General features: G+C 35.2%; 1 protein-coding gene across 1 annotated transcript in view; it reads right to left on the bottom strand.

Annotated features, from left to right (window-relative positions):
* Positions 1-21,841, bottom strand: part of Smc1b (structural maintenance of chromosomes 1B) — a 61,172-nt gene extending 39,331 nt beyond the window's left edge. The window contains exons 1-10 of the mRNA XM_015501739.2: positions 21,656-21,841; positions 20,333-20,445; positions 20,043-20,246; positions 18,924-19,162; positions 16,692-16,950; positions 15,712-15,852; positions 11,801-11,883; positions 10,672-10,879; positions 7,741-7,926; positions 5,724-5,903 (exon numbers count right to left, since the gene is read on the bottom strand). Coding sequence (XP_015357225.1) covers positions 5,724-5,903; positions 7,741-7,926; positions 10,672-10,879; positions 11,801-11,883; positions 15,712-15,852; positions 16,692-16,950; positions 18,924-19,162; positions 20,043-20,246; positions 20,333-20,445; positions 21,656-21,830 — 1,788 coding nt within the window. The 5' untranslated portion in view covers positions 21,831-21,841. The remainder of the gene's footprint in view (positions 1-5,723; positions 5,904-7,740; positions 7,927-10,671; positions 10,880-11,800; positions 11,884-15,711; positions 15,853-16,691; positions 16,951-18,923; positions 19,163-20,042; positions 20,247-20,332; positions 20,446-21,655) is intronic.

Raw genomic sequence — 21,841 nt, 5'->3', positions numbered from 1 at the left:
TTACACAATTCTGTGTTTTGAAGAACTGGACATATATGTCTGACATATCATGAAAATGGTCTTAATAACTTCAGATATCCAAAATAGACACATAACTCAAGATCAAATATGAAATGCAAATGGAGCCAAGGTATAAGAGAGCCTGGAGTTTATAGTCCTCTGAGGAAACATACACCTTATGAAATAAATGAAATTAATTCTCAACGTTTTGCAAATGTTCCTGATTCATTAATCAGAGTAGGAAACCATCTGTGAGAGACTAAAAGTAATGTGAGCTAACAAAAAAGGGGGAGAGAAACAGATGAGAATCTCACTCATGTTCCCTCACTTGAGACTTCTCTGCCTGTCTCAGGGACGGGAGCCAGTGAAGGGGGATGGTGGCCACAGGGAATCATGCCAGCAGGGAAAAGGAAAGTGAACCCAATATCACAAGAGAAAACAACGAGAAGATACTAGAAATAGATTCAGAAATCTGGAAGCATAAAAGTGGAGGATTCCTGTCCACAGAAGTCTCCCTGAGGCAGCGAAGCTTCTGCACTTGCTGGGTGCACTAAATGTTACATTTGAGCGAAAACTGTTCATTCCCATTCACAAAATGGAATCCTGGCAGAAAGCACTCGGGAGTCCCTAGTTAACAAGGCAGACTGCTTTTACAGTACTGCTGTGCCACCCAGCACCTGGGTTCCTCCTCAGGGAGATAAGCTCACCGGGTTCTGGAGGGACCTAGGGGTCCCTTTCCTCTCAGATGTTAGTTTGACAATGAACTGCTCATAGGAGCTGCAGGAACTCTTTAGATGAGCCCCTAGGTCTCCACCTGACACCAGCAGCAGTGGCATGGAAGCTGAGCTCCTACTGCCAAGTTCTGGTCTGGTCAGCAATTTCCCTACCAGGAAACCAACGGTTAACATACCTGGTTTACTCCTCTCACTTCATCATAAAACCATAAAGAAATATGGAACAGGGTCTCTCCTAGAATATTTTAAGCTTGTGCTACTTTTATCTGGCCAAAGCACAGCTCTTTGTGGAACGCTTCTCAGCTTTTGAGTGTTTCTTAACAAAGTTGACTTTATGTCTGTGATAGACACATTTACCATGTGTGTCTGTGATAGAATAATATAACACAGGCACTGTGTGGTCCAAGATGACTCTTAGAGCCAGGCTATGGTGGCGGTGTCTCAATAAAGATGGGAAGGCCTTATTACAAAACTTTCTTGGCAGGCCCTCCAATGACTGCCCCTGACATCCAATGGCCACTCCTGGACTGTTCCTCAATGAGGTCAAGGATCTGCTAGGAAGAAGAGAGAGGGATATCAAGTTTTAGTCTCTGATGGAGAGGTGGAGGGACAGAGGGAAAGGGTGCTCACTGGTACTGGAGCACAGATGACTAAAAAGACATCGCACATGAGTGTGCATGTGTCACAGCAATGAAATGAGGAAAGAAGAAACTTGAGACAGTTTGGAAATCCCAGGAGAGTTAAGGAATAAACGAAGAGATGAAGCTAATAAGCCAACATGGGGCTCTCTGCAAGCTACCAAGGAAGAATGTGGATGGAATCCCACTGATTAATGGAACTTGTAGAGGGGTAGAAAGAAACACAGCTTAGATCTACCATTCTGGGGTAGATCTATGTGGAAATGGACTGGCCTAAGCAAAGCCAGAGGTGATGGTGTACCTTCAGCCAATAGTACCTCAGTAAAGAAGAGGGGAGAGATTGAGAGAAATAGGACACATTAACAGAGAAGCCAGGAAGTTCAGAGAATTCTTGGGGAAACAGCAGACTTTCATTTGGCTGGAATAGAGGTATCAAGAACTGAGTTGAAGAATATAGGAGAGATCAAGATTTAGAAAAAGAACACAAACTTAGTTTTAGACATGCTGATTTTACAGTACTTATGGCCTAATATTTTACTTACTTATAATGTACACTATTTTCTGTATTGTCATCTCATAGATTATACAAAAATTGTAACATAAATTTACAATAAGACAATTGTATGCATACAATTAAAATAGAAGCCAGATACTATGCAACATGCCTATAATCCCGATATTGGGGGGCAGGGCATGAGTGCTGAGGATGGAACCCAGGGCCTCACATATGTCAGGCAAGTGCTCTATCAGTTATATCCGAAGCCCTGCTTACAATAGGTTTTCCATGCAGAAATTCTTTTTAATTATTATTTTTTTTTATGTAGTGCTGAGGATCAAACCCAGTGTCTCACACATGCTAGGCAAGCACACCACCACTGAGCCACAACCCCAGCCTCAGAATTTTTTTGTTAAATATCACTGTCTATCTTTTATAGCTTTTTTTCATAATGAAAAGGCTTTTTTGCTTTTTTCCATGCTTATTTGTTTATTTATTTATTTATACTAGGGATTGAACCAGGGGTGCTTTACCACTGAGCTACATCCACAGCCCTTAATTTTTTATTTTTGAGATAGGGCCTTGCTAAGGTGCCCAGGTTGTCCTAAAACTTGTGTTCCTCTTGCCTCATCCTCCTGAGTAGCAGGAATTATAGGTGTGTGCCACTACTCCCAAATGGTTTCATTTTTTTCCTATAATCCTAATCCACCTGGAATTTATTCTGATACAAGGTAAGAGGATTATATTCAACTATATTTTACTCTAGATGGTATCCAGTAAAGTAGCACCCTATGCTTTTATTCATTCTTGTTTGATGTGTGTCTACATGTGTTTGGTGCTGGGTATTGAACTCAGGGCAAGACCCTCAGTCTTGTGTAACTTTTGAAAAAGCTATCTTTTCACAAATTATGGTACTATACTTTATGACATTCTTGGGAGTCTGGTTTTTTCCATACTATATTAAAAAGAGTAGAGAATATTTTTCTATATACATTCTATATATGTTTTAGAGTAACAACCTAATTCATCTATAGATGAATGAAGCAAATTACAGTTATCTCTGGAATGAATGATGAAATCCATGGAATAGATGGAAAATTACATGTATATAAAGAGATTCGGATTTTAAAACTCTAACATATAAGTTTTTAAAATATTTAAATACTGAATTATAAAAAATGATACCCAAACTAGAGCTAGTAGAATTGCACAGTTTGTATCATGGAGTATGTCATTTATTTTTATATATATATATATATATATATATATAATTTATATATATATAATATATAATTTATAAAATATTTATATATTTTATATAAATAAATAAATATATTTATATATTTTATATATAAATATATTTATATATTTTATAATAAATAAATTTATATATTTTATAAAATATATTTATAAAATATAATATATATATAATTTATAAAAACATCAAAATATTTTGTGATGTCTCTTGCAATGTTTTTTTTTTAAATATTGTTTTAGTTGCCAATGGATTTTTTACTGTTTATTTATGTGTGGTCTGAGGATTAAACCCAGGGCCTCACACATGCTAGGCAAGCTCAACCCAGTAATGTTTAAACAAAGAAAATTCTAAAATATTGATATCAAGTCTATGGAAAATCAGAAACACAAATTACAAACACTGGATGATTTCTGTGAAAATGTGACATCTATTCATATGTCTTACCCAACCTAAAACAGAAAAATTCTTTAAAAGTTCGTGGAATATAGTTACAATACAAATAAGATGTATAAGACTCCTTAAAATTTTGAAATACATAAGAAGATACAACCTAATGAGATAAGATAAAGCATGTTATTACAAACAAGAGAGAAGTCATAAAAATCTGTTAAATGAAGGAATAAATAGTTATCTTCATGGGATTAAACTATCCATAAAAATTTTCAAAACTCAATTTTATAAATATACAAGTCAATTTTAGTAGTTAACTTGATAGCAAAATAAGCAAGATACTTTAAAAGCTCACTTATTACTTCTGTTTAATATGTAGAAATCAATGACAGTGATTACTAAAAGACATTAACACTATTATTGACAGAAGTATGTATGAAAGGAGTCAGGTGCGGTGGCGCACACCTCTAATACTAGCAGCTTGGGAGGCTGATGCAGGAGGATTGCCAAGTTCAAAGCCAGCCTCAGAAAAAGGCACTAAGCAACTCAGTGAGACCCTGTTTCTAAATAAAATACAAAAAAGGACTGGTGATGTGGATATGGCTCAATGGTTAATTGCCCCTGAGTTCAATCCCCTGTACCAAAAAAAAAAAAAAAAAGTATGAAAGCTTTATCATGTTAGATAAATGAATAAATATAATACTGGAAATCCTTACATCTCATAAGAATAGTTTGCTTTATTTGCGATTCTGGACATTCTAGATAAATATATTATTGACTATTAAATAAAACCATCATCATTTTTGAGATTTGCCAGATACTATTATAGCATTAAGCCTTATGTTACTTAAGTTAATCCTTATTATTCCCACAATATACATACTATCATTTTCCCAATTTAAATTGAGGGGTCTAGAAACTCGCCTAAAGTCACACTGGTCTTTTTACAGCTGTACCCTTAAGCGCTATGTTATACTTCATTACAAATGTAGCTTAACAAAATATGCCACATCATTTGAGGAATTTGACATTGCTCAATGCAACACAAACTATTCAGATGAAAGTAAAACAATATTTATTTTTAAAACCAAAATTATTCCCTTGAAAGCCAGTAATCTCATTTCACTTGTACTTTTTATTATAAATTCAATTGTGCCAAACCTTGAATGTATAAAAGAAGAGTTAGGATCCCCTCTTAAGTTATGTAAGAATTAAGCCAGAACGTAAACACCAAAATCTTTCCTACTTTCAAAAACACATGTACTGAGGGGAGGGGAGGGGGGATAGTAGAGGATAGGAAAGGCAGCAGAACACAACAGACACTAGTATGGCAATATGTAAATCAATGGATGTGTAACTGATGTAATTCTGCAATCTGTTTATGGGGTAAAAATGGGAGTTCATAACCCACTTGACTCAAAGTGTGAAATATGATATATCAAGAAATTTGTAATGTTTTGAACAACCAACAATAAAAAATTAAAAAAAATAAATAAAACAATCTGAATCAGACACAAATTGCCAAATGCCACATTTTATGGTGTTAAAAAAAAAAAACAACAACAACACATGTACTACAGGAAAATTCAAGGAAAATCTGGGGTTCAGCAGATTTGTATACCATGTTATATTATATATTATTTTATATAAAATTTTAAAAACTGCCATATATATATAAAATTTATAAAACTCCCTTTATATCTGGTATATCTCTATATCAGACTTTGCTTTGAAAAAATTTTAAATGAGGAATAAATCAAACAGGATTTAAAATCTAATTTCTAAAACATAGTTTATGATGTTGAGATACAGCAGAAGTTAAAATTTTTCATTTCTTTTTTTTTTTTCTGTGGTACTAGGTATTGAACCTTACACCTCGCACTTGCTAGGCAAGCACTTTACCACTGAGCTGCATTTCCAGTTCTTTAAGATAAGGCCTCACTAAGTTCCCCAGGCTGGCCTCAAATTTGTAAGCCTCCTGCCTTAGCTTCCAGAATAGCTTGGATTTATAGATATATGCCACCACACTTGGCTACAATATTTTCAAAACTCAAATGAACATTATAAAAACTGATACCATGACCATCTTAGGTTCCCTGCTGGTTTTGCTTATAAAACAGAACATATGAAAGCATATATAAAGATCTGTGTGGAATGCAGCCTGTGAATACTGCTGTGACTTATCTAAGTGGGACCAAGTCTCTTACTTTTCGCCTTTCAGGTCCATCGAATGCAACATGTCTTGCTTCTTCCACAGTCTCGCACACAAGGCCATTTCCACACACAAACTGAATCACCTTCTTCAGCTGAGGAAACTGAGTTTTTATGACATCAATCATCATTTTACAGCCTTTGATCTCTCTTAGTCTTTCATTGATTGGCTTGATCTGAAAGATTTAAAAAATACTTTATATACTAGTTACAGTAAAATGAAAGCCAAATGCTCATTTATGTTCTTTCTTACAATACATACAGAAGCATAACAGCAAAATGTTAACAGTATGCAGTTGTATGTGATAAAAGTTTGACAAGGATATAATAAATTATATCCCACATTGTCTTATCCAGTATCTTTTAAAAATACAATAACTTCACCAAAAGCCAGAAGTTGTATATAACTTATATATTCAACCCTTGTCGCTAACTAGTTGGGATATAACAATGCATACAAATGTTTCATTGCTGTCTAAATCATAAAATCTAGTGGAAAACAAGATTCACTTAGATATTTTTCAAAAAGGTAGCAAACACTATGGGTCTTAAAATTAACTCTTTAGACTTGGATGATCAGGAAATCCTTCAGACCTTCTTAGACATGACTTTCAGGCTTGGCCCCTGAGTATCTGCAATGTATTACTAGAATCCTTGCTTTTGTTAAATAGAACAAAGCAAAACCCTACATACAAACACCTTTTTGTTTTATGTATGTATACACACACGTAGTTTTGGAAATGCATGTATTTACACATATATAAATATAGGTTGGGAATACATATTTAAACAAACTGAGTGCATGGAAAAGCAATCTAAAGTAGTACTATAAAAGAATCAGGCAATGAGAGGATAGAAGTATTCCCTTTATATCTGGTATATCTCTATATCAGACTTTTAAAAAATAAGTTGGTTTTGAAAAAATTTTAAGTGAGGAATAAATAAAACAGGATTTTAAAATGCAGATGAATTAGGATAAGTAGTTTTAGTTAGCAGAATAGAAAAAAGTGTGGTAGCAGAAAAGGCAGGTCTGGTCATGAGTACCATCAGCTAGTGTTTGCTGTCCCGGCTTTGTGTAGGGGCTGTGCCAGGCAGTTTGCACATAATGACTCCTTGAAATCCTCCAATAAGGTAAGGACTTATTACTTTATTCCACAGATGAAAAAACCAAAACTCAGAAATTTGGAAATAAGTCAGTGAGAGCTATTTAGGAATAGGGTTGAGATTCACTCAGGACAGTCCAATTCTAGAGCATGTGCTCTTTTTATTTATTTGTTTGTTTGTTTGTTTGTTTATTTTTCAGTGGACACAACATCTTTATTTTATTTTTACGTGGTGCTGAGGATCGAACCCAGCACCCCGCGCATGCCAGGCAAGCGGGTCACCACTTGAGCCACATCCCCAGCCCTAAGGGCATGTGCTCTTAACCACTGTATCCTTGGCCTGCAGTTCAGTCTTCAGCACTGGACCAAACAGAACATTTTCCTTAGTAGGCAAGGAAAACAATCACTAAAGGGTATAACTCATATGAGAGTTCCTGCTCAGGAATTTAGATTCTGGATGTGCTTAGGCATCTAAATACACACTTCAAGGCTCAAAATTTAGCCTGCTCTGCCAGAGCTGAGATACTAGATCAAATATTTACAACGGGCTGAGCTGGCATTTGACCAACAGACTATATGTCTTATCCATCTCCCATATTCTGCTGTAGAACAAAATACACTGTTGGCTAGTAGGCAGAGTGTGCACTCTAAGAGCAATGGAATTAGACATGAAGGTGGATTTATGGCAAAACTAGATCAGGGGAAATGATGGGATGTCAAGATAGCAGCCACTTGCTATTATCCTTCATTTGTCAATACATTAATTAACACCAGCTGTTTGAATACTGGCTAAGTGGCACCCAAGATATTGTTTTTTTTCCCATAGCTACCATAGTTGTAAGCAATAAAGATATGTTTTAACAGATGAGATTTTACCACTACTTGATACTAAACATTACAACTTTCTTACATCAAGATAATCTAGAGCAAGGAACGTCTCAGGTTCGGCTCTTTCCTCCTTCAGAAATCGAATACAATCTCTTGCTACCTTTTCAGACACTACAACAATGGCAATCATGTACCGGCCAAAAAGCTTAGTCACAGCCAGCTGGTATTTCTTATGAATAGGATGACACAGGTCAAGCAGTCTTCCAAACTTAGCAGGTTCCAAAAAAGGAGAGAATAACAAATACATTAGTGAGAAACATATAATCATTGATTTATAATGTAACAAAGAAACAGACAAAACTAATTTTATAAAATTATACATGTAATAATGGAGTCTCATTCAAATGGACCTAACTTTCATTATGAAATAAATGCCCATTTAGGCATGTCACACTTCATTTAAGAAGAGTAATGAAGAAGGACTAGCTTTACCAAAGTATTAAAATATTTTATAGAAGTACAGTAATTAAATAATATGAGTTTATTCCCCTATTTATTAGATAAGAATCTACAAGGCACCTACAATGTGCAGGGACTGAGGAAGACATTACTGAACAAAAGATATTCTCTGGCCTCCTAAAATGTTTAGTCTACTAAGGAAGAAAGACGTAAATAATCAACAATAACATGAATGTATAAAACAGAGTTAGACACTAAGAGTGTTCTGAGGGAACATAACAGGGACCAGGTTGGCCCAAGAGGTTAGGAAAGGCTTTTCACAAAAAAAGACACTTCTTGCAGCAGCTGACAGCACTAGGGTACTTAGAGTAGCAGGCCTTAGAGTAGCTGAAGATTTAACTTTATATCTTCGGGCTCTTTCTTCGGTTGTTGGTTCTCCCTGAGGCATACTGATTTCCTGAGAGACCATCACTCTTTCATATTTATTCTCTCTGCTTTCATTGTTTAAACCTCTTTGTTTTTCTTTTGTTCCCCTTTTTCTCAAGTCTTTCTTTTGAGTCGATTTTTCAGCTGTATAATCTCCTCCTTTCCACTATTACTTTACTAGTATTCCTTGCTACTTCTAATTTTTCTGTTAGTTTTTAATTAAATGGGAGTATTTAGTAATAATGTTTGATCTTGATTTTTTTCCATTCTATAGTTTTAGCTTACATTTGAATGTTGTCCACAGCACAAAACACTTATGGGGGATTTTGTTCTATAACTGTATGGACAGGGCTCTTTGGCTTCTAAATATTTTCAAATACTTTTTTTCTCTTTTGAGTATATGCTGATAGCTGCCATGGTGATCCTTTCTACCTTGCTTTGTGTAATGTGGGCAGTTCTGTTCAGATCACTCCACTACTGATGGATAACTTCTAGATTTCTTTCCCACAGAACTGAGATGCCATCTCCTCTGGACAGTAAGTGATGGAACACCTACTTCCCATCCTACTCACTTTCCTAAAACCCAAGGGCTTGGAAGGCAGGGCATGTGAGCGCTCTCAGCCAATGCTTTGTAAGAAAACACTTTACTTACCTATTTCTGCTTTCTGTGAGACTAACACTCCAGATGGTTTTTTGTTGTTGTTGTTGTTTTTGAGGGAGGGGAGGGTATCAGGATTGAACTCAGGGCCACTCAACCACTGAGCCTCGTCTCCAACCCTATTTTGTATTTTACTTAGAGACAGGGTCTCACTGAGTTGCTTAGCGCCTTGCTTTCGCAAAGGCTGGCTTTGAACTCATGATCCTCCTGCCTCAGCCTCCAGAGCTGCTGGGATTACAGGTGTGTACCATCACTCCTGGCTCTCTCTTGAGTTTTTAATTAGTATCCTTCTCCCTTGGGATAGGAAGACAAACCTCATTTGGAAGAAAGGGATTTTAAAAGGCCTCTCAATGAGGAGCCCTAAAGTCTTCATTTCCATCAGAGAGCATCAGAGGTTTACATTCCCTGATTCACCAGTTTTTAAATCTAACTCCCTCCAGTTAGAAGAGGAAAAGGAAACAAATATATACATTTGCTTCTTGCTAGATCTTAATAGGTACTGGGAAAATTCTTAGAAATTAGTCAGTTCATCAGTTTGGCTTCTGCAGAGTTCAGACAAGCAATGGTATACTTCAGTCTTTTTTTTCCCCCTATCATTTTTTGAAATTTATGGCATTAGGTTGTTTGGCTTTTTCTTTTTTTTGAGCTTTTTCTTCAAATTAGTTTTTATTATTTTTTCTATGAATTGAGGGAATGAGATTCTGTGATCTAGCTCAATCATTATCCAGAAGTCAAAGACAACATATAAGAGTTGGAAAACCAAAAAAGATGAGGTAAAGGAGAAGATAGGTATACAGAGAGGCAGGAAGCAAACCATGAGAGCAGTAGTGTCAAGGAAGTCAAGGGTAGGTGTTCTGAAATAGAGCGATGGCTAGCAGTGTCAAGTGATGAAAATAGGCCATCACCAAACAAGGCATGCACAGGGTACACTGATGTTAATGACAAGAGTCAGATGCCAGACCCCTGAAACCCAAGAAAATAATGCTGTGAGACTAACACTCCAAACAACAGATGATTGGATTTTGGCCAATGAAACATACTTTGCAATATTAGAGTGGACAGAAAATTAAAAACATGCCAATGAGACTACTAAAAACATATTTTAAAAAACTGAAACTGTGAAGAACAAGAGGTTTGCAGCTGGTTAAGGGACTCAAACTGCTTCACAGCCATATGTGGGATACTGGCATATGTGTTTGCTGGTACGGTGTTCATGTCAATACTCCCGCTAATAGTCATGTATCTGTAGACATGAACTAGAAGTTATTCACATCTAACCCTAATTATTTACTGTGAAATAAATTATTATAATTATTAAAATAATAATAGTCAAATTTTATATTTGACTATTATTATTTATAATAGTCAAATACAAAATTAAATAATTTTGCTTCATAATAATGGTAATATTTCTAATCCCAGCTAAGATTATTTTCACCAAATGAGAGTGCTCTGCCTTGTTATAATTACCACTGAATCTGGGTAAAGTCTTTTAAGGTGCTCCAGAACTTCTGCTCTCTTTTGCTGACGTCTTCCCTCATGGGTATCAATTCCAGCATTCTGCAATTCACTTCTAATAAGATTCAGCTCTTCATTAACTTCAGACATTCTTGATTTTGTTTTTCCAATTTCATCCACAAGGTTTTCCTCTTGCTGTTTCTTCTCTTTTAGGCAATCCCTGCATTATAGCAAAAAGAAATACCAGATACATCATAGCTTTGTCTGCCACTGCAGAAAAATATGGTAGTGCTCTATCAATTTTTTTAGGGTGGAGGTACCACGGATGAAACTCAGGGGCACTGGGCACTGAGCCACATCCCCAGTCCTATTTTGTATTTTATTTAGAGACAGGGTCTGAGTTGCTTAGCACCTTGCTGTTGCCGAGGCTGGCTATGAACTTGAGATCCTCCTGTCTCAGCCTCCCAAGCTACTGGGATTACAGGCATGCACCACCATACTTAGTGTTCTATCGATCTTTTAAAAATATTTTTTAATTGTTGATAGACCTTTTTATTCTTTATTTATTTATTTATTTATTTATTTTTATATATATGTAGTGCTGAGAATTGAACCCAGCACTTCACACAAGCCAGGCAAGTGTGCTAATGCTGAGCCCCAGCCCCAGCCCATCTATCAATTTTTAAAGGATAAAAATATGCCTAACATCAAATATGGGCAAAAGAGCGTTTGATAATTCTTTGTTGATTCAAAACTACATATTTCTGGATATGAAAAAAGTAAGAATAGCTCACTATAACCAGAAAAATCATTATGAGTTTACTAATAAGAAATACCAATTAAAAAGAAATCCTCAGTGGCATAATATCTAGGTTATATTTGACTTCATAACATAACTGGGGAATTTAAGTTTCACTACTGCTAAATGTTTATATTTTCAAAATTTAAGCATTTTACTTATTACGTGGCTAAGTAAAATTGTTAATAAGCAATCGTTAATAAAGATTGTTAATCTTTAACAATCTATAATGGAATGAAAAACAATGGAATGAGAATATCTAACACAGGGCTGGCATTCATTTGATGTATAGAAATATACTGGAGAGAGAAGAAAGCTGTAAGACGTTTTCTCTCTACCTACATGCATGTCTTTGTATACTCCTCCAACTTCTCTATTCGTTTTTTATGATCTTCTATTTGTTCTTTTATTTGTTTTAGATTTCCCTAAAATAGGAAATGAAACCTGAAATCAATTACAGCAATTCCAAACCAATACAATTACATGCCTACAACTTACTGTATCATAAGTTGATATAAATTTGAAATATCATATACCAAATATGAAAGTGTTTATGAAAGTAAATTTTAATCTTGAGATGGAAATGTGATATAGAGTTTTGAAGCCACACATATCAAGGTTCAAATCCTTATTCTTCCATGTGCTAAATATTTGATCTCCAGTGACTTCACTCTGGTAAATTCAAACTCCAAGAGGACGATTTTCAAATACCTGTGTATCTCCTATCTGTCCTTCAAACTAAATCAGTCAATAAATATTTATTCATGGACACCATGTGGTAGCAACTACAGAACAATAATGAACAGGACAGTCTCTGCACTCAAGGACTAATATCTGGTGGGAAAAACAGACAATTACATACATAATTACAGTAGAGAAGTTTAGTGTCACAGTAACAAGGAACCTGTAGAGCAACTAACAGGTGCAGTGCAGGACTCCCCAAAGTCTTGCTCTATTGGTCCTTTATCATTAAATCCAAACCCTGGGGCACAGGCTCCCTTTTCTCAGGGAGGGAGTGGAGTGTTCTAAGGTGTTCTGGATGCCAAAACCATGGATAGTATTGAATTCTATACATGCCATTTTTTCCTATAATTATGTATAAGTTAGACATAGTAAGAGAATAATACAGTAAATAATAAAACAGAACAATTATAACTATATTATAATAAGTTATTTAAAACTTATGAATTATTTCTAGAATTTCATGGTTTTGAACGATGGCAGATCATGGGTAAATAAAACCATGGAAAATGAAACTGGATAGAGGAACTATCACAGTCTGCAGCTGGCTTCCTGTCTGGGAAGTGGCCAGAATAAAGGCTAGGAGATGGATATTCCAGGTGACTGAACTCACTACGTGAAAGGTTTACAATGGACACAATTATGCATCCTTCCTTTAAGAAGCTTCCAGTTTGATAGAGCTGAACCAATTATCTATAATTATATAATTTTTATATAATCTGATAATAGCCCTTAGTTGCAGATTAAGAGCAATGAGTAATTATAAGAAGACAACATTTTTTTCTGTAGTAAGGTAGAGAGAAAAGGAGGGCAAATGAAGATTTGGTGGTATGGGTAACTACAGAATCTAACCTGTACAGAGGAGTAGGTTATCCCCAAAAGAAATCCACATGCACAAAGGCAAAAATGTGCACTGGGTATTTTCAGAAATCAATGTATGATTTGATAAGATGAAAAGTGTACAATTAAATAAAAGTTTTTAAAATTATTTTTTTTCCTTGCACAAACACCCTCTTCTACTCACAGTACTGCCACACACCCACTTTTCATATTGTATTTTCATCTGCCAAATCATAAAAATACCAGAACGGTACACTTTAGTGAGTTAGGGATTCATTCTAGAAACAAAATGACCTCAGTCACATAACTTAATCATCCTGTGCTTTTGTTTGTAGGTGCCTGAGATGTATCTGTGAGCAAAACAGATAAAAATACACATCCTCGTGGAGTTCACCTGCTAAGGGGTAAAGGCAGGCAAATAAAGCAAGTAAACACAATTTTGTTAGGAGATTAATGCCATGGGATAGACAGAACAGGGAAAGGAGAGCAGAAACACAGTGGGGATGACAACGTCAAGGTAACATTTGCGAAAAGGCTTGAAGGAGGCAAGGGAGTTGAAAATGAAGAAATGTAGAAAAGCATGTTCCAGGAAAAAAAAAATGAGCAATGCAAATGCCCTCAGGCAGAAACATGTTGGATACATTCCAGGAAGCCAGGACTACCAGATTATAGAGGAGAAAAAAAAATGAGAAAAATGGGGGTAGGAGTTAAGGACTCTGATGGTAAAGACTACTGTGGAGACACCTGGGTGGGAAGATCAGAAGTCCAGTTTGGGATCTAAGGTTGAGATGTCTATCATTGTCTAAATGGAGACACTGAGGAAGCAGCTGGATGTACACAAAAGTGGAGTTTGGAAGGTCTGAGCTGGGGCTGAGGTTGTGGCTCAGGCAGAGGCAGAGCACTTGCCTAACATGCGTGAGGCACTGGGTTCAATCCTCAACACCACATTAAAAAATAAATAAAATAAAGGTATCGAGTCTACCTATAACTAAAAACAAATAAATACATTTTTTTAATAAAAAAGAAGGCCTGAGCTGGTGATAAAAATTTTCAGTGTAGTTTTTAAAAGCTGGGTGACACCACCCACAATAGCACGTACCTGTAATCCCAGTAGCTTGGGAGGCTGAGGCAGGAAGATTGCAAGTTCAAGGCCAGCCTCAAGCAACTTAGTAAGAATATTTCTTAAAATTAAAAATTAAAAAAGAGCTAAGGATGAGGTCTGAGGTGTAGCTCAGTGGCAAAGCGCTTGTCTACCATGCATGAGGCACTGGGTTCCATCCTTAGCACCACAAAACAATTAACAAATAAAATAAATACGTTCTGTCCATCTAAAACTACAAAAAAAAAAAATTGAGGATGTAGCTCAGGTAAAGAGCCTCTTTGTTCAAACCCCAGTAGTCTCTCCCACCAAAAAAAAAAAAAAAAGAAAAGAAAAAAGGTGTGTGACTATGGATCACCAGGGCAGTGAGTATAGGCAAGAGGAAAAATAAGGATGGAAATTTAATAATACTAATGTCTACCTTGTAAGGTAAGTATATTTGGTTTACAGCTGTGGTTGGCACATGGTATATTCATATAAACACTACATTATAGTATCAGGATATCAGGATGGCCCAGAGACTCTATATATAATGAATTGTTATTTTTGTTTATGTGCAACAGTAATAATTTTTATCCCAACTTTTAGTCTTTACAAAGAGAGACATGAAGAATCTATTCAATCTGTCAATCACCATCCATATTGTACCAGTACAGAAATCAAAACCCAGGAAATTAATAATAATTATTTATCGAGATTACACACATTAAGTAAAGAATAAGACCAGCTGGAAGCTAACCATGCCTTACTCTGAGACAGAACACCATAATGCTGTCTTGATAGTGACTCCTAATGTAGAATAACTAGTTTTTCTTGGGCTACTGTCATCCTTTGAATCCACAGGGAATTGGTTCCAGAAACTACTATGGATACCATAATCTGCAGATTAAAGCCTCTTATATAAAATGACACAGTATTTGCATACAATCTGCATACCTCCTCCTATAAACATTAAATCCTCTCAAGAATATTTATAATACCTAATATAACACAGTTATGTAAACAGCAGTTATTATGTACTGCTTATGGAATAATAACCCAAAAATCTGTAAATGCTCAGTAAACACATATCTTTTCCTCAAATATTTTCAATCCTCAGTTAGTTGAACCCATGGATGTGGAACCCAGAGATATGGAGGGCCAAATGTATTTGTCCTTAATGCTTTCAAACGACTCTGCATTATCTCTATAATTCTACTTATATTTTTCCCTACATGTAACTTTCTCCTAAATGCACTGGCCTAAAATACACATAAGAACAGAGACTGTATCTTCTGACCATGTCCATCACTCACAGATGCAAAGAAATGCTTACTAAATACATGAATGATAGCAGAGTCTACTCTTATTTTACCATAGAAGAGCACCTAAATAATAATACTAAGCAGCACAACAAATAATCCAGAGAGCTTCCCCCGACACCCTGTGCTGGGGATTAAACTCAGGGACCCACCCCCTCAGAATTTTAAAAATTGCTTATGATTGATCTAAATCCATTTACATGTTGAAGAGTTAAGGAAATAACATTTCACTGAGAATAATTATAAATAATTACTACACAATCCAAGAGTACCTGAACTTCTCCATGCCTCCTCTTTTCAAAAGTCAGTCTTTCTTTCTCTGCCTTCTGTTCCCACTGCAGCTTTTCCAGTTGTTGAGTCATTATAGCTACTTTCTTCCTTACTTGTTCCTTAAGTTCTTTATAACGATCCAGCTGTATAAACAGCATTGAAACATTTTAACTCACTTAAAGAAGCATGAGAAAAGTCTTTGTATGACATCCTGTACTAGCAGGTAATTAATCTATCAGAAATAGTTTTATATAAATTAGATCATAATTCTTCAGGTAAAATATGTGAATATAGTATAAAAGCCCCCTTCTTTAAACTCTTTAGATAGAGCAACAAAATATTCAAAACAAGACCTCTAAAATAATATCTGTCAGAAAATCTTAAGAGAGAAAGGGGATCTAGAGAAAACGATACATCTCTTCTATTTATATAGTCACAATTATTATTTATGTATACTGTGATGTCAGATTATCATAAAAATTAATGAAAGAGATAAATGCTAAGAATTTGGTTGAGAGAATGTTAGAAAACTCCATTATATACTTTTGGTTATTTGTTACTGATTTATTATAGTTAAATCTTGTATATTGTACTAAGTTAGATATTAATTCATCACTTAACATTTTAAATCACCTTAAGTAACCAGTTTCCCTCCTGTGAAATCTCAGGCTCAAACATCTTATTTTATATGACAGAAAATAGTTTTACCTTTAAAATAACTGAATGACCTGACTTTCATTATAAAATTATACCAGGTAATCTTATTTTCTAAGACTTCAATAAACTCATTACACCATCTAATCACATAAAGGGAAACTAGTTTAAAGATCAAATTTATATTCCATATTCAGATGAAAACTTTAAATTCCCATAATTTACATCCCAAGGATATTCTCTTAAAATATCAGAGGTCATCCTTTAATTTCTTCTAATAAAAGAAGAAATAAGAGAAAAAAGATCTCTACTATGTTGATTTTTTCACCTGACTAGCTTCCAGTTCAATGTCTCGCCCTTTATGTAAGATTTCTTCCTCAATCTGCTTTTCAAAATTTCTCCAAGCACTATCTAAATCAACCAGTTCTGTTTCTAGGGCTCTTATGTCATCTTCCTGTTTGGAACACTGTCTTTCACTGTCCTTTATTGATTTCTTAGACACATCCAATTTCTTGAGGTGATGAGAAGTGTTTTCTTTGGCTTTAATGTACTGAGGCCTCTTCTGATTTAAAAGTGCTTCAAGAGACCTAAAAGGGGAAAAGAAAGCTTGTTTTTCTAAAAAATTAATTTTTAATATAGAAAGGGAAGTTCTTTTGACAAATCACATTCAAAACTAAATTAAAAAAATTAACTTTCAGAGACTTAAGCAGATCAGTAATTGTCAGAGATTGGGCAAAATCAGAAGCATAGGCATTTTTAAAAAGAGCAGTTAAATAATGCATCTGCCAAAAACTATGGAACTATACAGCATCAAGAATGAACCTTAATGTGAACAAATTTAAAAAATCACTTATGAGGCTGAGGGATACCAGATGAAATATAGAACATAACAAAAGAATCTAACTATACTACAAATACATGAAACAACTTTATTGAAAGAGTAGAAGGAAAAAGTGTGGGTCTAAGTAATTTTGGAGTCTGTCAGAAAACTAAAAGAGTACACAAGTATTGTACATTAGTTATAAAACTGCTTCCCACCAGGGTATGGGTTAGTCTTTCAGATATTGATTCCCATGATTACTGAAATTGAACAATTAAACAAATGGATGTCTAAAGGTGGAAGTCAAGGTTTCTCACTGCTGAAAAGGAAAGTTTTAGATAGACGTAAGGGAAAAATGATGAACGTGGTAATAGATTACTGTAGGGAGGTATCAGGTATAAATTCATGTTTATCTTAATGGAGATACATGCTTTCTTTTGTGGAATTACTTACAGAAACGTAAATATACAAGAGTTAGTATACACACATACATTTCCTAATTCTGTCAGCTGAGAAAGCCTAGAAGCAAAGACACCCCGGGAGCACAAGCACATCTAGCATGCACATGTTGGATCCTAATAGCATTCTTCAAAAAAAGGGGCCAAGACTCTGGAGAAATGACTAGTCCTAGGTCTAGGGCAGGCTCAGACAAGCTGGGCAGGCTAATGCTAGGACTGCCTCATATAAAACAAGCCTGGAGCATATTGTACTGCCAGAAAGTAAAGAAGTGCACCCCCAACACCAAAAACAATCACAATTATAGGGATACATCAAAGGAACACAAGAACCAACTCAAAGAGTTCTCAACTGGCTAACAGTTGGGTCTAGGTAAAAATAAATAAATAACATAGGATTAGATTATAACTCCAGATATAAAATATCCTAAGTCCATATGGATATAAATAATTGAATAAATAGGAGATGAATCTCCTGTACAGAATTCCTAATGAGTTATATAGATACTCTGCCCTTAAGTGTGGGCCATGCACAGTGATTTCCTTCCAAAGATTATAATGTTGAAAGGCAGGGGAGTTGGGAGAGGAATAGCTTCATAATGGAGAAAGCTGACAAGAACTATTTTGAATAGGTGATCAAGGTCAACATGAACAGTGATGTCATGTTGATATGATACAGGATATATGTCACAGAACATATAATATGTTGATATCCTGATATAATGTGAGGAGAATGACATTTTACTTCTGTGGTCCTCCTCCCTAAAACCCATAATGCCAGTCTAGTTATTAGAAACTATCAGACAAATCCCAATTAAGGGATATTCTTCAAAAATTCTGGGCAAATACTCAAAACTGCTGAGCTCATCAAAACCAAGAAAGTGTGAGAAATTGTAGAGTCCAGAGGAACCCAAGGAGACAAATAAATTTAATGTGATTTTCCAGGTCAGAAAAAGGATGTTAGGCAAACACTAAGAAAATATGACTACCATAGTCTTTAATTAATAATAAATGTGTCAAAGTTGGTTTATTGATTCTGACAAATATGGCATACTACTGTAAGGTGTTAATAAAAGGAGAAATTGAAAGAGGGAATAGGAAAACTTTCTTTACTATCTTGATAATTTTTATGTAATTTAAAAGTATTTCATAGTAAAAAACTATTTTTAAAAATCAACTTTCAAAGTGTCACATACTTTTATTTGCTCTATCAATCTACATAAAATTGAACCATTAATATGGTTTTAAAAAACCATATTTTAAAAAACTATTTTAAAAAACTCACTTCAATTCTTTTTCTGTTTGTTGTAGTTGTCTAGTTAGCATTCCATGTTCCTTTTTCTTGGCTTTAACTATGTTTTCATGATGAGAAAGAGACTCTTTTATGACACTCAAATCCCTATTTACATGCTCTAACTCAGTGTTCAGAAAATGAATTTTTTTCTCATTATGATAAAGTTGAAAAAGCTGCAGTTGTATCTTGTTTATTTTCAGTTCTTCAAGGAGACTTTGATAACGTTCTGCCTAAAAAACAGTATAATTCAATGGAAGTTAAAAAAGGAGAATACTTAAGCTGACCTTTCATGAACTCAACTATTGTACCAACATACCATGTCTAGTGAATTTTGATTTATGTCATTAAGAAACAGTATTCTTCCCAAAATAGCATTAAAATTGAAAAGGATTTCTTTGTTCGTTTCTAAACCAGTAAATGATTTTGTGTTCATGCCCTTAGTAGTATGGTAGGAATAATAATGAAGTGGCACCTGCCAATCTGGGTCCTCATCCTATCGTCTTGACCTGTGAGTATGGCAGTCCACCAATTTGTCATGGCAACTCCATCAGCCTGGCATTAGCTTCCTCATATATAAACTAAACAGACTTTATGATTACAGGGCTCCTAGCGATCAACTTTAAATTAATGATTACAGGTAAAATTACTGCAAGAAGTAATTTTTCTACTGATAAAAACTAATGGGGCTACTACAGGTTTAGTTTTGTTTTGTAGTACTGGGGATTGAACCCAGGGACACTCTACCACTGACCTACATTCCCAGCCAGCCCCTTTTATTTTTTATTTTGAGACAGGGTCTAGCTAAGTTGCCCAGGCTGGTTTTAAACTTGTGATTCTTAAGGCAGGAGGATTCCAAGTCTGAGACCAGCCTGGACATCCCCTGGGTTGGGGATACAGCTCAGTGATAGAGCACTAGCTTAGCATGTGTGAGGCCCCAAGTTCAACTCCTAGTACTGCTACACCCATCAAAAAAAAATTTGTTTTCATTTGTTTTCTATTACAAAAGGAATAGTCTTGGTACCCCAGGCAACTTCTTGGTACCCAACAACTTCTACAGAAAGCTTTCATATCTAACACTTACTTAACTGGTTACATTTCAGGACACCTTACCTCTTCTTTCTCTAATTTTGCATGCTTGCGCTCTGCGGCTACATTTTTTTTCTTATTAAAATTAAATTGTGCATCTTCTTCAGCTTTTTGTAACTTTCTTTTCTTTTCCTCATATTCTCCTATAAGCTCTCCTGAAGTGCTGATTTCTTCAAAAAATTGGGTTCTTTCTTTGGGTTTTTTCATGGAAATAGACTCTACAGTTCCCTGTTAAAAATAGTAGAGCATAACATGTAAAATACAGTGATGTCTTTTTGAAACAATGAACCACACAAAGCACGGCAGCTACTTACCTGGAAAACTAGACAGTTCCGTGCTTTGACTATTATGCCTATCTTTTCCAACTCTGCTATGTAAGCAGAACGACTCACAGGGTTATCATCAAAATGAAATTCAGAACATCCCCCTGAAATAGAATAAAGGCTGATACAAACTATTTTTCTTACTGAAATGGCCAGTCATGCAATAACATACCTGTTAATGAATGCAAAGGCCAAGTGTCTATTACATGCCAAGGAATATTTTATAATGGCAAACAAAACAGAACAAAGTCTGATTTCAAGAAGTTTATATCCTAGTTAGGGAGACAAACAAATATGAGATATGCAAGTAAAATAAAAATAAATATATGTGACACAGTGGCTAACTATGAAGGAGTACGAGAGCTGCAAAGCAAGATGGAAACTTCTGTATGGGGTAGGCAACAGAATCTTTAATGAGATAAAGGCTTTTGAAGTTAAAAATTCAAAGAAAGCCAGGTGCAGTGGCATGGACCAGAGCCCTAGCTCCTTAGGAGGCTAAAGCAGGAGGATCATTTGAGCCCAGGAGCTTGAGGCCAGTCTGGACAACAACCCAGGCTATTTGTTTTGAAATACCATCTTAAAAAATTAAATAAATAAATGATTAAAAATCCAAAGGAAAGTAATAAAACTAGCCAATGAATATGTCTGGATGATAAGTGGTAAAATATTTAAATTACACATTAAGGTACAAGTATATAACAGGAATCTCTAAAACCAGCTGTGATTGAATTTGGGGGAAGACAATAAGACAGTACTTATACATTAAAACTGTTGTAGTGGACCTGAATAAAAACTGAAACAATTGAAAAAATAAAATACACACCTATTTACAGAGTAAATAAAATCCTAGCATACAATAAAAATGTATATAAATGACTCTAAATTTTGCTTATGCAGCGAACACAGAAGATTCATAAACAAATCACAAAATACAAATGAAAACATTTCACTCTAGTTGCTTTTTCATGATAGGAAAAAAACTATCTATACAAGCCCCAAATATGCAAACAATTAATTCATCACCAAAATAGATAAATAACCTGAGAAAGAACTTACATGACTTCTTACAGGTGGGCTCTCTCCTTCATCTTATTCAAATATTCAGGTATAAAAATGCTATTTGTCAGGAGAGACCTAAATAAGTAAGCCTATCTACTTAAGGAAAAGTCTAAGTAGAGAATAAAATAGGTTGTCATGTGCATGCTTCTGAGGAAGAAGAGCCTCTAGCTCATGCTGCCAGTGGAACAGTCACAGCCTGCATACAGGAAAGCAGGCCTTATAACTTACTCCTGAAAAACCAAATGGCAAAGGTACCTCGAATGATTCTTGCAAATGTCTTCTCTTCTCCACTTTCCTCCACATATACAATCTTTACACTTGCAGAAGAAGAAACTGGTTTTCCAATATGTGCTCCATGAATAAGTTCTTGAATATTTTTCACTCTTAAATTAGCCGTTTTCTCTCCCATTACAAAACTAAGTGCATCCATTACATTAGATT

Source organism: Marmota marmota, unplaced genomic scaffold (assembly GCF_001458135.2).
Source record: "Marmota marmota marmota unplaced genomic scaffold, marMar, whole genome shotgun sequence".
Lineage (NCBI taxonomy): Eukaryota > Metazoa > Chordata > Mammalia > Rodentia > Sciuridae > Marmota > Marmota marmota.
This window is presented reverse-complemented; position numbering and strand designations above follow the sequence as displayed.